The sequence below is a fragment of the Oryctolagus cuniculus genome, chromosome 11 (assembly GCF_964237555.1).
Source record: "Oryctolagus cuniculus chromosome 11, mOryCun1.1, whole genome shotgun sequence".
In the NCBI taxonomy this organism is placed as follows: Eukaryota; Metazoa; Chordata; class Mammalia; order Lagomorpha; family Leporidae; genus Oryctolagus; species Oryctolagus cuniculus.
This window is the reverse complement of record NC_091442.1, coordinates 56,391,662-56,406,396: the sequence shown is the minus strand read 5'-3', so window position 1 is coordinate 56,406,396 and position 14,735 is coordinate 56,391,662. Positions and strand designations below refer to the sequence as shown.

The 14,735-nt window shown below is 46.5% G+C and overlaps 1 protein-coding gene across 8 annotated transcripts in view; it reads right to left on the bottom strand.

Moving 5' to 3' along the window:
* Positions 1-14,735, bottom strand: part of SP1 (Sp1 transcription factor) — a 40,433-nt gene that overhangs the window by 6,689 nt on the left and 19,009 nt on the right. For all 8 annotated transcript variants that reach the window (XM_070052296.1, XM_070052295.1, XM_051845553.2 and 5 more), the window contains 2 exons: positions 7,052-7,220; positions 1,491-1,690 (listed from right to left, as the gene is read on the bottom strand). In XM_070052296.1, the coding sequence (XP_069908397.1) occupies positions 1,491-1,690; positions 7,052-7,220 (369 nt within the window). The remainder of the gene's footprint in view (positions 1-1,490; positions 1,691-7,051; positions 7,221-14,735) is intronic.

Here is a 14,735-nt window from a genome sequence, read left to right as displayed (position 1 = left end):
GGCTGTTGCAGCCTTTTTTTTTTTTTTTTTTTTTGGACAGGCAGAGTGGACAGTGAGAGAGACAGAGAGAAAGGTCTTCCCTTTGCCGTTGGTTCACCCTCCAATGGCCGCCGCGGCCGGTGCGCTGCGGCCGGCGCACCGCGCTGATCCAAAGGCAGGAGCCAGGTGCTTCTCCTGGTCTCCCATGGGGTGCAGCGCCCAAGCACTTGGGCCATCCTCCACTGCACTCCCTGGCCACAGCAGAGAGCTGGCCTGGAAGAGGGGCAACTGGGACAGAATCCGGTGCCCCGACCGGGACTAGAATCCGGGGTGCCGGCGCCGCAAGGCGGAGGATTAGCCTAGTGAGCCACGGCGCCGGCCGAAACCTAGTTCCTTTTTAAAATTTATTTGAAAGGCAGAGTTCAGAGAGCAGGGGAGCGAGGGAGAGAGAGAGAGAGGGAGGGAGGGAGGGGGAGAGAGAGAGAGAGAGAGAGAGAGAGAGAGATCTTCCATCCAATGGTTCACTCCCCAGATGGCCGTAACAGCCAGGGTTGGGCCAGCCCAAAGCCAGGAGCCTAGGGATTTGGGCCATCTTCCACCACTTTCCCAGGCACATTAGCAGGGAGCTAGACTGGAAGTGGAACAGGATGGTCTCCAACTGATGCCCACATGGAATACTGGTTTAGGAGACCCAGACTTAAATTGTTCCACCACAGCACTGGCCCCTCCTTCCTTCTTTTTTTAAATTTATTTTTAAAGATTCATTTATTTGAAAGGCAGAGATACAGGCTGGTGCCGCGGCTCACTAGGCTAATCCTCCGCCTTGCAGCGCCAGCACACCAGGTTCTAGTCCCGGTCGGGGTGCCGGATTCTTTCCTGGTTACCCCTCTTCCAGGCCAGCTCTCTGCTGTGGCCCGAGAAGGCAGTGGAGGATGGCCCAAGTGCTTGGGCCCTGCACCCCACGGGAGACCAGGAGAAGCACCTGGCTCCTGCCTTCGGATCAGTGCGGTGGGCCGGCCGCAGCGCATCAGCCGTGGCGGCCATTGGAGGGTGAACCAACGGCAAAAAGGAAGACCTTTCTCTCTGTCTCTCTCTCTCACTATCCACTCTGCCTGTCAAAAAAAAAAAAAAAAAAAAGAAAAGAAAAGAAAAGAAAAGAAAGGAAGGAAGGAAGGCAGGCAGGCAGGCAGGCAGAGATACATAGAGAGAAGGACTTGGGTCATCTTCCACTGCTTTCCCAGGTGCATCAGCAGTGAGCTGGGTTGGAAGTAGAACAGCTGGAATTCGAACCGGTGCACATTTGAGATGCCAACACTGCAGGCAGAGGCTTAACTTTCTATGCCACAGCACTGGCCTCTCCTTCCTTCTGAAGTTTTCCAGATTAACTCCAATTCTATTTGTGACCCAAATACATATTTCAGTTTCAAAAACGTAAGTTGCTCAGAAAGTGGAGCTGCTTCATACGCACATTTTGTACCTTTCCATTCTGGTCTATTACTGCTCTTGCTTACCTGTGTGTGTGCGTTTGTGCCTCTGGAGCTCATCCGAACGTGTGAAGCGTTTCCCACAGTAGGACCAGGTACACATGAATGGCCTCTCGCCTGTATGCCAGCGCAAGTGTGCCCGTAGGTGTGAAGTCTTGCCATATACTTTGCCACAGCCTTGAATGTGGCAAATATGCTGTTTTTTCTTGCCAGGATCTCCAGAGGCCCTGCAAGAACACAACCTGATTTACACTTTCTAGAGAGAAAAGTATCAACCGCAACTACCCAACCCACCCGAAATTAACCCGAAACGAACTTTCATTTTTGAAAAAACGTTTCTGGGAGCCAGCATCCCACTTCAGATCACATATCAGCTGCTCTGCTTCTGATCCAGCTCCCTGCTAGTGCACCTAGCCACCATGTGGGATGGAGTTCCTGGCTCCTGAATTTGGCCTGGCCCAGACCTGGCTGTTGCAGCCATTTCGGGAGTGAACCACAGAAATGAAAATCTCTCCTTACTATCTGTGCAACTCTGCCTTTCCAATACATACGTACATTGTAAAACAAGAGAGATAAATATCCAGCTAGTTTTGGCTCCAAATTCCCAAAATTCAAATTGTAGGTTTGCCCTTTACTGGGTATTTGTTCATTCCTGCTTTTCTATTCTTTAATCAATTTAACCAAAGTTATTTCTTGTTGTTTCAAGAGATAACCATGCTCAACGTGCTTGTGAAGTTTAGGTAGTATTTTTTTGGCAGTTTACAGAGAGGCAGATAGAGACAAATAAAATCAGACAGAGTCTCCATCCTCTGGCTTACTGCACAAATGCCTTCAAAGGCTGGGAGCGAAGTTGGGAGCTAGGAGCTTAAGCTAGGTCTTGCACAGCAGGAGGCCCAATTATTTGAGCCATCACTGCTACCTCCCAATGTCTGCATCAGCAGGAAGCTAAAGTCAGGAGCCCAATCTGGGTACTCCAAGGTGGGATGCAGGGATTTTTTTTTTTTTTTAAATTTATTTATTTATTTACTTGAAAGTCAGAGTTACACAGGGAGAGAAGGAGAGGCAGAGAGAGAGAGCGGTCTTCCATCCGCTGGTTCACTTCCCAAATGGCCACCAACAGCCGGAGCTGGGCCGATCCGAAGCCAGGAGCCAGGAGCTTCCTCCAGGTCTCTCACACGGGTGCAGGGACTCAAGGACTTAGGTGATCTTCTGTTTCCCCAGGCCATAGCAGAGAGCTGGATCGGAAGTGCAGCAGCTGGGACATGAACCAGCGTCCATATGGGATGCCAGCACTGCAGGTGGCAGCTTTACCTGCTATGCCACAACGCTGGCCCCTGGTGCAGGCATCTTAACCAGTATCATAACTACTAGGCTAAACACCCATCCTATTTTCAGAAAGTATTGTTTCCTTAAAAATAAAATCCATGGGGCCAGCGCTGTGGCAAGCCAGGGGAAGCCACCACCTTCGGTGCCAGCATCCCATGTCGGCGCTGGTTCAGGTCCGGCTGCTCCATTTCTGATCCAGCTCTCTGCTATGGCCTGGGAGAGCACTAGTGGATGGCCCAGGTCCTTGTGCCCCTGAACCCACAAAGGAGATCTAAAAGAAGCTCCTGGCTTCAGACTGGCCCAGCTCCAGCCATTGCGGCCATTTGAGTGAACCAGTGGATGGAAGACCTCTTCCTCTCTTTTTCTCTCACCTCTGTCTCTGCCTCTCTGTAACTCTCCCTTTCAAATAAATAAATAAATCTTAAAAAAACAAAATCCATTTAAGTGCCAGCTCAAGCTCCAGCTGTTCCACTTCTGATCCAGCTCCCTGGTAAAGTGCCTGGGAAAGCAGTGGAAGAGGGGCCAAGTTCTTGGGAGCTTGTACCCATGAGGGAGACCTGGATGAAGCTCCTGACTCCTGGCTTTAACCCATTCCATCCTGGCTATTGTGGCCATTTGGGAAGTGAACCAGTGGATGGAAGTTCTCTCTCTGTTTTTCTTCTCTCTGTAATTCTGCCTTTCAAATAAATAATATTTTATAAAAAATATTTTATTTATTTATTTGAGAGGTAGAGTTACAGACAGCGAGAGGGAGAGACAGAGAAAGGTCTTCCTTCCGTTATTTCACTCCCTAAATGGTCGCAATGGCTGGAGTTGTGCCGATCTGCAGCCAGGAGCCAGGTGCCTCTTCCAGGTCTACCATGTGGATACAGGGGCCCAAGGACTTGGGCCATCTTCCACTGCTTTCCCAGGCCATAGCAGAGAGCTGGACTGGAAGAGGAGCAGCAGGGACTAGAACCGGCGCCCATATGGGATGCTCATGTCAGATGGCACCTTTTCCCTTTATTCCATAACACTGACCCAAAATTTTTTCTTTAAATGTATGAAGGTGAAGTTTTGGTTGTCATTTTTTATTTTATTTTTAAACATTTATTTATTTGAACAGTGAAGTTAGAAAGAGAGAGGGATCTTTCATCCATTGGTCACTCCCCAAATGGCCGCAACAGCCAGAGTATACTCGGGCCAATCCGAAACCAGCAGCCAGGAGCTTCTTCCAAGTCTCGCATGTGGGCCCAGGGGCCCAAGTACTTGGGCCATCTTCTGCTGTTTCCCAGGCCCATTAGCAGGAAGGTGTATTGGAAGTGGAGCAGCCGGGACTTGACTTGATGCCCATGTGGGATGTTCTATAAGAGGAGGCTTAACTTTCTATGCCATAGTGCCAACCCAACGGCCGTTTTCCGGTGCCTTCCCAGGTGTATTAGCAGAGAGTTGGAATGGAAGTGGAGCAGCTGGAACTCGAACAAGTGCCCATATAGAATGCTGGCATTGCAGGTGGCAACTTTACTGGGTACACACAATGCTGATGTAGTGTTTTGTTTTTTTTAAATATTTATTTATTTATCTGAAGGGCAGAGAGACTTGAAAGAGGGAAAGACAGAGAGAGAGAAGAAAGAGAATCTTTCATTTGCTAGTTCGCTCCCCAACTGCCTGCAACACCCAACTGCCAAAGCTAGTAGCCAGGAACTCCATCTTGGTCTCCTACACAGCTGGCAGGGGCCAAAGGACTTGGACCATCTTTCTCTGCCTTCCCAGATGCATTAGCAGGAAGCTGGGTCAGAAACGGAGAAGACAGGACTCAAACTGGCACTCTGATACAGGAGACTATTGTCACAAGCAGTGGCTTGCCCTGCTGTGATACAAAACTGGCCCACTGGTTTAAGTTTTGTTAAAGAAAATGGTACTGTATTTGGTGCTTTTGACTCAGGGACACTCAATTCTGTCTGTCCTGTAATACAGGACAAACTACAAAGAATTCACATTACTTTTCTGTTTTGGTAATCTTGCTTTGCTATTTTTGTGCTTATTTTATTGGGATAAGGTTTTGGAAGATTTTTCAAGGGAACTGAAAAGACGAAGCAAGGGCAGGTATGTGGCCTCGTGGCTGAGATGCTGTGTGGCACACTCACATCTCCTGTCTGCATTCCAGCCCCACTCCTCTTCTGATCCAGCTTCCTGCTAATGTGTACTCTGGAGGAAAGCAGGTCATTACAAGTACCTGGGTCCCTGTCACTCCCGTGGGAGACCCAGACTGAGTTCCAGACTCCTGGCTTCAGCCTGGCCAAGCTCTGGCTGCTGTCTTTGAGGAGTGAACCAGTGAAAAGGAGCACTCTGTCTCTGACTTTCAAATAAATAAAATAAATGGATAAAAGACTAAGTCACTTTCTTTTCTTTTTCAGAAATAATGACTTGAACAAAAATAACTTACAATTCTCCAAAGGTAAAATGATATAACAAGCGCTACTAATAAAACTTGTTAAAATTCTTATCTGCAGGATACTCTAGATGCTCTAACTGGAGCTGGCATTTTTGTCTACTTTTATGGAAAACTGTATACTCAAATCATTACAGTAGGTACAATTTTCCGTGTTATTTTGCAAGCAAACTAGTTAAAGCCATCTTGAGGGGCCAGCACTGTGGTGCAACAGGTTAAGCTGCTGCCTGTGACACCAACATTCCATATCAGCACTGGTTCAAGCCCTGGCTGCTCCACTTCTGATCCATCTGAACATCAGCTCCCTGTTAATGCTCCTGGGAAAATAGCAGAAGATGGCCCATGCAGTTGGGGCCCTGCCACCCACATGGGAGACACAGATGAATCTCTTGGCTCCTGGCTTCTGCCTGGCCCAGCCTTGACTGTTGAGGCCGTATGGGGAGAACCAACAGATGGAAGATCTCTAACTTTGCCTTTCAAATAAATAAATCCCTTGGGGCCAGCGCTGTGGTGCAGTAGGTTAATTCTCCACCTGCCCCAGCATCCCGTATGGGCGCCAGTTTTAGTCCCAGCTGTTCCTCTTCCAGTCCAACTCTCTGCTATGGCCTGGGAAAGCAGCAGAAGATGGCCCAAGTCCTTGGGCCCCTAAACCCTCGTGGGAGACACAAAAGAAGCTCCCGGCTCCTGGCTTTCGATCAGCACAGCTCCGGCCATTGCAGCTATTTGGGGAGTGAACCAGTGGAAGGAAGACCATTCTCTGTCTCTCCCTCTGTAACTCTACCTCTCAAATAAATAAATAAAATTTTAATAAATAAATCCCAAAAAAACAAAACACATCTCAAAGCAGACATCTGGTGTCAAACAAGCTAGCTCCATGCCATTTTCTGATATCTAGGTGAAAGCAGGCACCTATTAAGTCCCAATATCTTATGAGATAATAATGTAAAAATGAAAAGAGAAAAAAGGTGGAGATGGGAAGGAGGGACAATAGGGTTGGAAGTATCATCATGCTGTTAAATCTGCATATATGAAATACATGAAATTTGTTCCCCTTACTTTTTTTTTTTTTTTTTTTTTTGGAAAGGCAGATGGACAGTGAGAGACAGACAGACAGAAAGGTCTTCCTTTTTGCCGTTGGTTCACCCTCCAATGGCCGCCTCGGCTGGCGCGCTGCGGCCAGCGCACCGCGCTGATCCGAAGGCAGGAGCCAGGTGTTTCTCCTGGTCTCCCATGGGGTGCAGGGCCCAAGCACTTGGGCCATCCTCCACTGCACTCCCTGGCCACAGCAGAGAGCTGGCCTGGAAGAGGGGCAACCGGGACAGAATCTGGTGTCCCGACCGGGACTAGAACCCGGTGTGCTGGCGCCGCTAGGTGGAGGATTAGCCTATTGAGCAGAGGCGCCGGCCCCTACTGAGTCTTAAAATAGAAAAAATTGACCCTCTTCCTCTTACTTTGAAATCCATTCTTCTTTTCTTTTTTCTTTTTTTTTTTTTAATTTTTTTGACAGGCAGAGTTAGACAGTGAGAGAGAGAGAGACAGAGAGAAAAGTCTTCCTTTTTCCGTTGGTTCAACCCCCCAAGTGGCCACCACGGCCAGTGCATTGCGGCTGGCGCGCTGCACTGATCTGAAGCCAGGAGCCAGGTACTTCTCCTGGTCTCCCATGGGGTGCAGGGCCCAAGCACTTGGGCCATCCTCCACTGCACTCCCTGGCCACAGCAGAGAGCTGGCCTGGAAGAGGGGTAACCGGGACAGAACCAGCGCCCTGACCGGGACTAGAACCCGGTGTGCCGGCGCCGCAGCCTTTTTTTTTTTTTTTTTAGATGCAACTCACCTTCCTTCACTATCTTTACAGTAGGGACAGGTGCATGCTTCCCGGCGTGTCCTGCGACCAGCCTGGGGTTGCGGATCTGGGCTGTTCTCTCCTTCCTCTCCACCTGCTGTATCATCATGTATTCCATCACCACCAGCACCATGGAGGCCAAGCTGAGCTCCATGATCACCTGAAATTAAAAAGAACAAAGTGGGAAAGTGTGAACATCACCACAGCACCAAACACTCCAGGGACACCATACATTTATACAGTATCAAGTCTTCAAAGTTTTAAAGCCACATCCACTGACTGTACTCAAACCTGAAATTTTAAGAATGCACACAGCCAAAAAGTATATGAAAATGTGATCAGTCACTCATAATTTACTTGAAAGAAAGAGAGAGGGTGAGACAGACAAAGAGGCAAAGATCTTCTAACCGCTGGTTCACTCCCCAAATGGCCGCAATGGCCAGGGCTGGGCCAGGCAAAAGCCAGGAGCCAGGAGCTTCTTCCAGGTCTCCCATGTGAGTGCAGGACCCAAACACTTGGGCCATCCTCTGCTACTTTCTCAGGCACATTACTAGGGAGCTAGATTGCAAGTGGAGCAGCCAGAACTCAAACTGGCACCCATATGGGATGCAGGTGTTACATGCTACAGCCTAACTGACTGTGCCACAATCCTGGTCCCCAATCACTCATAAATCTTAAAAAGGATTTTTACTTAAAATTAATTTTTTGGGGCCAGTGCTGTGGCGTAGCGGTTAAAGCCACCACCAGTAGTGCCGGCATCCCATATGGGCACTGGTTTGACTCCTGGCTGCTTCACTTTTTTTTTTTATCTGTATTTTTTTTAATGTATTTATTTATTTGAAAGAGTTACACACAGAGAGGAGAGGCAGAGAGAGAGAGATCTTCCATCAACTGGTTCACTCCCCAATTGGCCACAACAGCTGGAGCTACACCGATCCAAAAACAGGAGCCGGGAGCTTCTTCCACATCTCCCACATGGGTGTAGGGGTCCAAGGACTTGGGCCATCTTCTATTGCTTTCCCAGGTCACAGCGAAGAGCTGGATCAGAAGTGGAGCATCTGGGACTCGAACTGGTACCCATATGGGATGCCAGCACTGCAGGTGGCAGCTTTATCTGCTATGCCACAGCACCAGCCCCTGCTTTATTGCTGAACCAGCTCTCTGCTATGGCCTGGGAAAACAGTAGAGAATGGCCCAAGTCCTTGGGGCCCTGCACCTGCGTGGGAAATCCGGAAGAAGCTGCTGGCTTCTGGCTTTGGATCAGCATGGCTGCAGGCATTGCGGTCATCTAGGGAGTGAACCAGATGGAAGAAGGACAGGACAGGACAGGACAGGACGAAAGAAAGAAAGAAAGAAAGAGAGAGAGAGAGAGAGAGAGAGAGAGAGAGAGAAAGAAAGAAAGAAAGAAAGAAAGAAAGAAAGAAAGAAAGAGAGAGAGAAAAATTTTTAGGGCTAATATTGTGAAGCACCAAGGTAAGCCACTGCCCACAACAACGGCATCCCATGTGGGCACCAGTTTCATTGGTTGGTTCACTCCTCAATTGGCTGCAATGGCTGGGGTTGGGCAAAGTTGAAGCCAGGAACCTGGAACTCCAACTGGGTCTCCCAGGTGGGAGGCAGGGACCCAGGCACTTGGGCCATCTTCTGCTGCTTTCGCAGGCACATTAGCTGGGAACAGAATACAAAGCAGAGCAGCTCGGACTTGAATTGGTGATGAGATGTGGGATGCTGGTGTCTCAAGAGGTGGCTTAACCAATTGTGCCACAATGCTGGCCCCAATATTGTTAGGAATTTAAACGCACAATTAATTTGAATCAATAATGTCCTATGGATATACTCACCAGTATACAAGGATATGTGACAATAAAGTTTTGTATAGTCTTGTAAACACAAAAAACTGAAAATAATCTAAACACATACCATTAAAGAACCAGCTAAGTAAATTATGATAAACTTATGTAACAGATTGTACAGCCATTAAAAAAGAAAGCTGTCCAACATCTTTGAATCACTCCCTAAGAACCCTGAGCTAAAATGCCATAAAAATGAATACAAGATTTTTTTTTGACAGGCAGAGTGGACAGTGAGAGAGAGAGAGACAGAAAGGTCTTCCTTTTTGCCGTTGGTTCACCCTCCAATGGCCGCCTCGGCTGGCGCGCTGCGGCTGGCGCACCGCGCTGATCCGAAGGCAGGAGCTAGGTGCTTCTCCTGGTCTCCCATGGGGTGCAGGGCCCAAGTACTCGGGCCATCCTCCACTGCACTCCCTGGCCACAGCAGAGAGCTGGCCTGGAAGAGGGGCAACCGGGACAGAATCCGGCGCCCCGACCGGGACTAGAACCTGGTGTGCTGGCACCGCAAGGCGGAGGATTAGCCTAGTGAGCCGCGGCGCTGGCCTATGACTATAAGATTTTAAAGACTTTCCATACAAATTTTGAAAGCCTGAAGGATAAAAGGTACAAAGCAGGAATTTCTCAAAATAAGCAAAGAATTGTTCTGAATATTCAAGAGAAGATAGTACATGTGTATTACAAATTTTGACACAATAAAGAAAAGAAGAAAGCTTTGAGATCAAAGTTAATTTTTATACAGCTAGCTATGCATCTCAGTAAAGTTTTGATCTGGCATGGCATGCTTTCCAAATGCTGGATAAAAGAAGAAGATATCAAGTACATACTGTATTCCATGTTGGAGAACGTCACTGTTTGCTTGTTTATCTGAGAAATCGAGTCCTCCCATCTACTGGTTCACTACCCAAATGCCCACATTGGCCAGGGCCTGGACCAGGCTAGCTAGGAACCAGGAAACTCAATCCAGGTCTCCCATGTGGGTGGCAGGGATCCAAGGATTTGAGCCATCATCCCAGGGTATGCATCAGCAGGAAATTGGAATTAGAAGTGGAACCAGGACAGAGTCAGGCACTTCAATATGTGACGTTGGTGTCTTAAGTACTAGGCCAAACACCCCAGCCCCCACTTGCTTTCAAAGATAAAAATTTGTATAACTCACTATAATTTCATCCTGGTTAAGTTAAAATAAGTAAATGCTATAAAGTTCTAGGCTGGTGTTTCTCTAAACTTTTTAAACCTAGCAACCCATGGGACTGGCGCTGTGGTATAGAAGGTTAAGCCTCTGCCTGCAGTGCTGGCACCCAATGTGGGCACTGGTTTGAGTCCTGGCTGCTCCACTTCTGGTCCAGCTCCCTGCTAATAAGTCTGGAAAGCAGCAGAAGATACCCTAGGCGCTTGGGCCCAGACACCCATGTGGGAGACTTGGGCCAGGTCAGAGCCAGGAGCCAGGAGCTTCTTTTGGGTCTTCCATGAGACTGCAAGGGCCCAAGTAGTTGGGCCATCTCCCACTGCTTTCCCAGGCACATTAGCAGAGAGCTGGAGCAGCTCAGACTCGAACTGGTGCCCACATGGGATGCTGGCGCCACAAGTGGCAGTCTTACCCACTATGCTATAGCACTGGCTCCCATGTTGAATGATTTTATAAGTCATTAAAACGTCACATCAGGCATTTTCAAACATTGCTCTAGGCCCATGAAAAAAGTAATATTTTATAAAGAAATAGATAACATTTATCTTAAATTTTCAAAGCAGTTACTATCAGTAAGTATTCATCTCCGAAACCACTGTGGAAATAAATCAATAACTCTATCCATGTTTAAGATTTCTATAAACGGAGAGTACTGGATTAGCCTGCTTTGTTTCATCTACTTTATAAAGAAGGAAACTAATTGGGTAGTCAGACTTAACTTCTAGAAATCTAAGCTCTTGATTTGACTTTTGTACCTGATCCTTATACTTTTCAGCTCATCAACATAATGTGGAGTTACTACACCTGCTAAAACTTTGTATTTTTCCTTTTCATGTTATCACTTCTAAGCAAAAGACTATGGCGTTAAAATAACTTTGACTAGAATGTTTTGAGATTTTCATGATATCTGAGGAATTAAAACTGGAAAGACACAGTGCAGTTAATAACAGGTTTTAGAGTAAGACAGACTTAGATATGTATTCCTTCACCACCATTTGATAAGCTTTCCGATAGTAAGCACAAAACTTCTAGTTACCAGTTTCTCCATCAGATACTGTGAAAACGAATCAAACAATACATGCAAGGTACCTTGTCACATAGCAGGCATTCAACACATTCATCAGGAAAATATTTTGAGTGACAAAATCATACCAAGAAATCATGGAATGAAATATACACACACATACACACCCCAATATTTTAATTGATTTAACATCTGTAATCTAAAATCTAATCTTAGAATCTATACTTGTCATTTAATGGACACGCCCCCTAGTGGGATGGGGAATTTAATGCTTTGAAATAAACCCACAAAGCTTAGCAAGCTAATTAGTACTGCTAGTTACCTGCCAAAATTTATCTTCATAAGTAAAACTTGTGATACTAGAGCTAGCTGTTTACAACAGGTTTTTCAAACCAAGACAAAAAACTTCAGGGTATATAAATAAGCACACAGGGCGTTGTAACATTGTAGATGCAGCTCTGCCTGTGGCATAGGCATCCCATACAGATACCAGTTTGAGTCCTGGCTGCTTCTCTTCCAATCCAGCTCCCTGTCAATGGCCTGGTAAAGTAATGGAGGATGGCCCAAGCGCTTGGGCCCATGTGCCCACATAGGAGACCCAGAAGAAGCTCCTGCCTCTTCGCTTTGGCCTGGCCCAGCTATGGCCATTATGGCCATTTGGGGAGTGAACCAGCGGGTAGACAACCTCTCTTTCTGTCTCTCACTCTCTGAAACTTTGCCTCTCAGATAAATAAATCTTAAAAAAAAAAAAAAAAAAAAAACCTAAATAAATAAGCACACCATCTTCTCTGCTCTATTTTCTAAGCTAATCCAATCCCATTAATATTTGAGAAACAATTCTCTATTCTCCAATGTTCTCACTTATTTTAATCAACTGTAAAGAGACAGTTAATTCTCCATTTTAATGAAACATGGAAATAGTATTCAAGTCAGGGCATAATTCAGTAAAGAGGGAAACAAAGACATACTTCGCTATTAGGATTCTGAAACCATATCCTCAACTCTCTTTATAATTTTTATAAAACACAGTCAAAATTAATGTGCTCCTACTCACACCATGATTTCAATGCCTTTTCAGATATATTAAAACTGGGAATGGAGCTAGATTTAATAACCAATTTCAAATTACATTTAACCAAAGAACGGGATGAAAACACCAACAAACATACCAGAATTTGTTTCCCGCCTCTTTTAATAACAGTTTTAGAAAAAGAACAGTATTAATCTTAAAATGTGGCACTGGTTAAGCAATGAAATAAATTAAAGATTTTCCTTTCCATGATGAAAGTAACTAAAAAACCAGAGGCACAGTCTAATGACAGCCTTGCCCAGCCCTGTGGTTGCACAGCATCAGTTTCTGCAACAGCTACGGTTGTTGCACACTTTTTCAGTTTCCTCAAAGTGAAGAAGTGTGCTGAAGTCATGAACTTCAAGAAGACCACCGTGACAAGTCAAAATCCTATCCTCTGACAAAAACTTCGGGCAATACTAACGCAAGATAAAAGATGAACCTTCTCAGTAACTTGAACAAGGCCGTTCCCTTACACTTCCAAAGGTACTCCAGGGCTTTCCTTCACTATTCATTTGCTCTTGGAATGATTCTGGAATCACTATGCTCTTTTAATTCGGGGTATTAATACTTTAAGGCTGAATTGGGAAACTAAACCTATATTAAACAGAGCCTGGTTACTTTAAACAGGTTTCATTTTATACCACAGATTTGATCCAAGGAAGTGCACAGACTATGAGCTGTTTGTATGCTCAGCCATGCTGAAAGAGAACCCAGGTAACACAGCTGGTATGTGTGGAAAACCAGGGACCCGGAATACAGCTCCAAATCAAGCTGCCGGCTGTGATGCTGGCATCCCATGTGGGTGTCCCAGATGCTCTACTTTGATCCATCACCCTGCTAATGCCCCAGGGAAAACAATGGAAGATGGCCCAAGTACTTGGACCTCTGCAACCCATGTAGGAGATGCAGATGAAGCCACTCAAAATAAATAAATAAGTCTTTAAGAAGGAAAAGGCAAGTTTGGGGCCCGTGTTGTGGGGCAGTGGATTAAGTGGCCAATTAAAATGCTCACATCCCATATTAGAGTCCCAGCTACTCTGAACTTCCAATCCAGCTTCTGGCCAATGTGCCTGGGAGGCAGCACTTGACAGCCCAAGTACTTGGTTCCTGCCACCCACCCGGTGAGATCAAGATGGAGTTTCTGGCTCCTGGATGCAGCCTAGCCCAGCCTCAGTTGTTGCAGATTTTTGCAGTGAGTCAGCAAATGGAAGATCCATTTCTCTGTCTCTTCCTCTCTCCTTGTCATTCTACCTTTCAAATAAATAAAAACAAAACTGTTGGGGCCAACATTGTGGCACAATGGATTAAGCTATTGCTTGAGATGTAAGCACCAAAGAAAACCAAGGCAGGAATTTACAATCACACCAGAAATAAAGCCATGTGACGTCAACACATACATTAACATTTAAACAAGGCTGGGGCAGGAGTGCAGCTCAGCATTTAAGATGTCCATGTCCAACACTGGAGCTCCTGCTCCTGATTTCAGGTTCCCACTGATGTACTTGGGAGAGAGCAGTGATACATGAAGTAATTAGGTTCCTGACATAACCATGGGAGACCTGGATTGCATTCCTGGCTCCTGGTTCTGGCTCAGACTTTGCGGCACTTAGGAGGAAGTGAGAACCAGCTTTCCTCTCTCTTCCTCTGTCAAATATTAAAATTTTTCAATTATTTGTTTAAAAGGTAAAGTGACCAAGAAAGGGGGAGAGAGACAGAGAGAGAAAGATCTTCCATCTGCTGGTTTACTCCCCAAATGTCTGCAACAGCCTAGGCTGAACCAGGCATCTGGACTCTACCTGAGTCTCCCATGTAGATGGTAAGGACCCAAGTACTTGGGCCAATACCCTCTGCCTCCCAGGACGGGGTAGCAGGAAACTGGATTAGAAGTGGTGTAGCTCAGTCTCCAATGAGGCACTCCAATATGGGATACTGGTGTTGCAAGTGATAGCTTAACCTGCTACACCCCAGCACCTGCCTCAAATTTAAAAAAAAAAAAAATTTTAAATGTAGGGGTGGGTATTTAGTCTCAGTTAAGATGCTGGTTAAGATACCTTCATTTTGGCCGGTGCCGCAGCTCAATAGGCTAATCCTCCACCTAGCAGCGCTGGCCCACCAGGTTCTAGTCCCGGTCGGGGCGCCGGATTCTATCCCGGTTACCCCTCTTCCAGGCCAGCTCTCTGCTGTGGCCAGGGAGTGCAGTGGAGGATGGCCCAAGTGCTTGGGCTCTGCACCCCATGGGAGACCAGGAGAAGTACCTGGCTCCTGCCATCAGATCAGCACGGTGCGCCGGCCGCAGCGCGCCAGCCATGGTGGCCATTGGAGGGTGAACCAACGGCAAAAGGAAGACCTTTCTCTCTGTCTCTCTCTCTCACTAACTCTGCCTGTTAAAAAAAAAAAAGATACCTTCATTTCTAATCAGTGTGCTTTAGTTCAACATCTGGCTCTAGATCCTGACTCAGACTTCCTGCTAATAATGAAGATCCTGGGAGGCAGCAGTGACGGCTCAGATAATTGGGTTCTTTTTATCCTCAAGAGAAAAATGG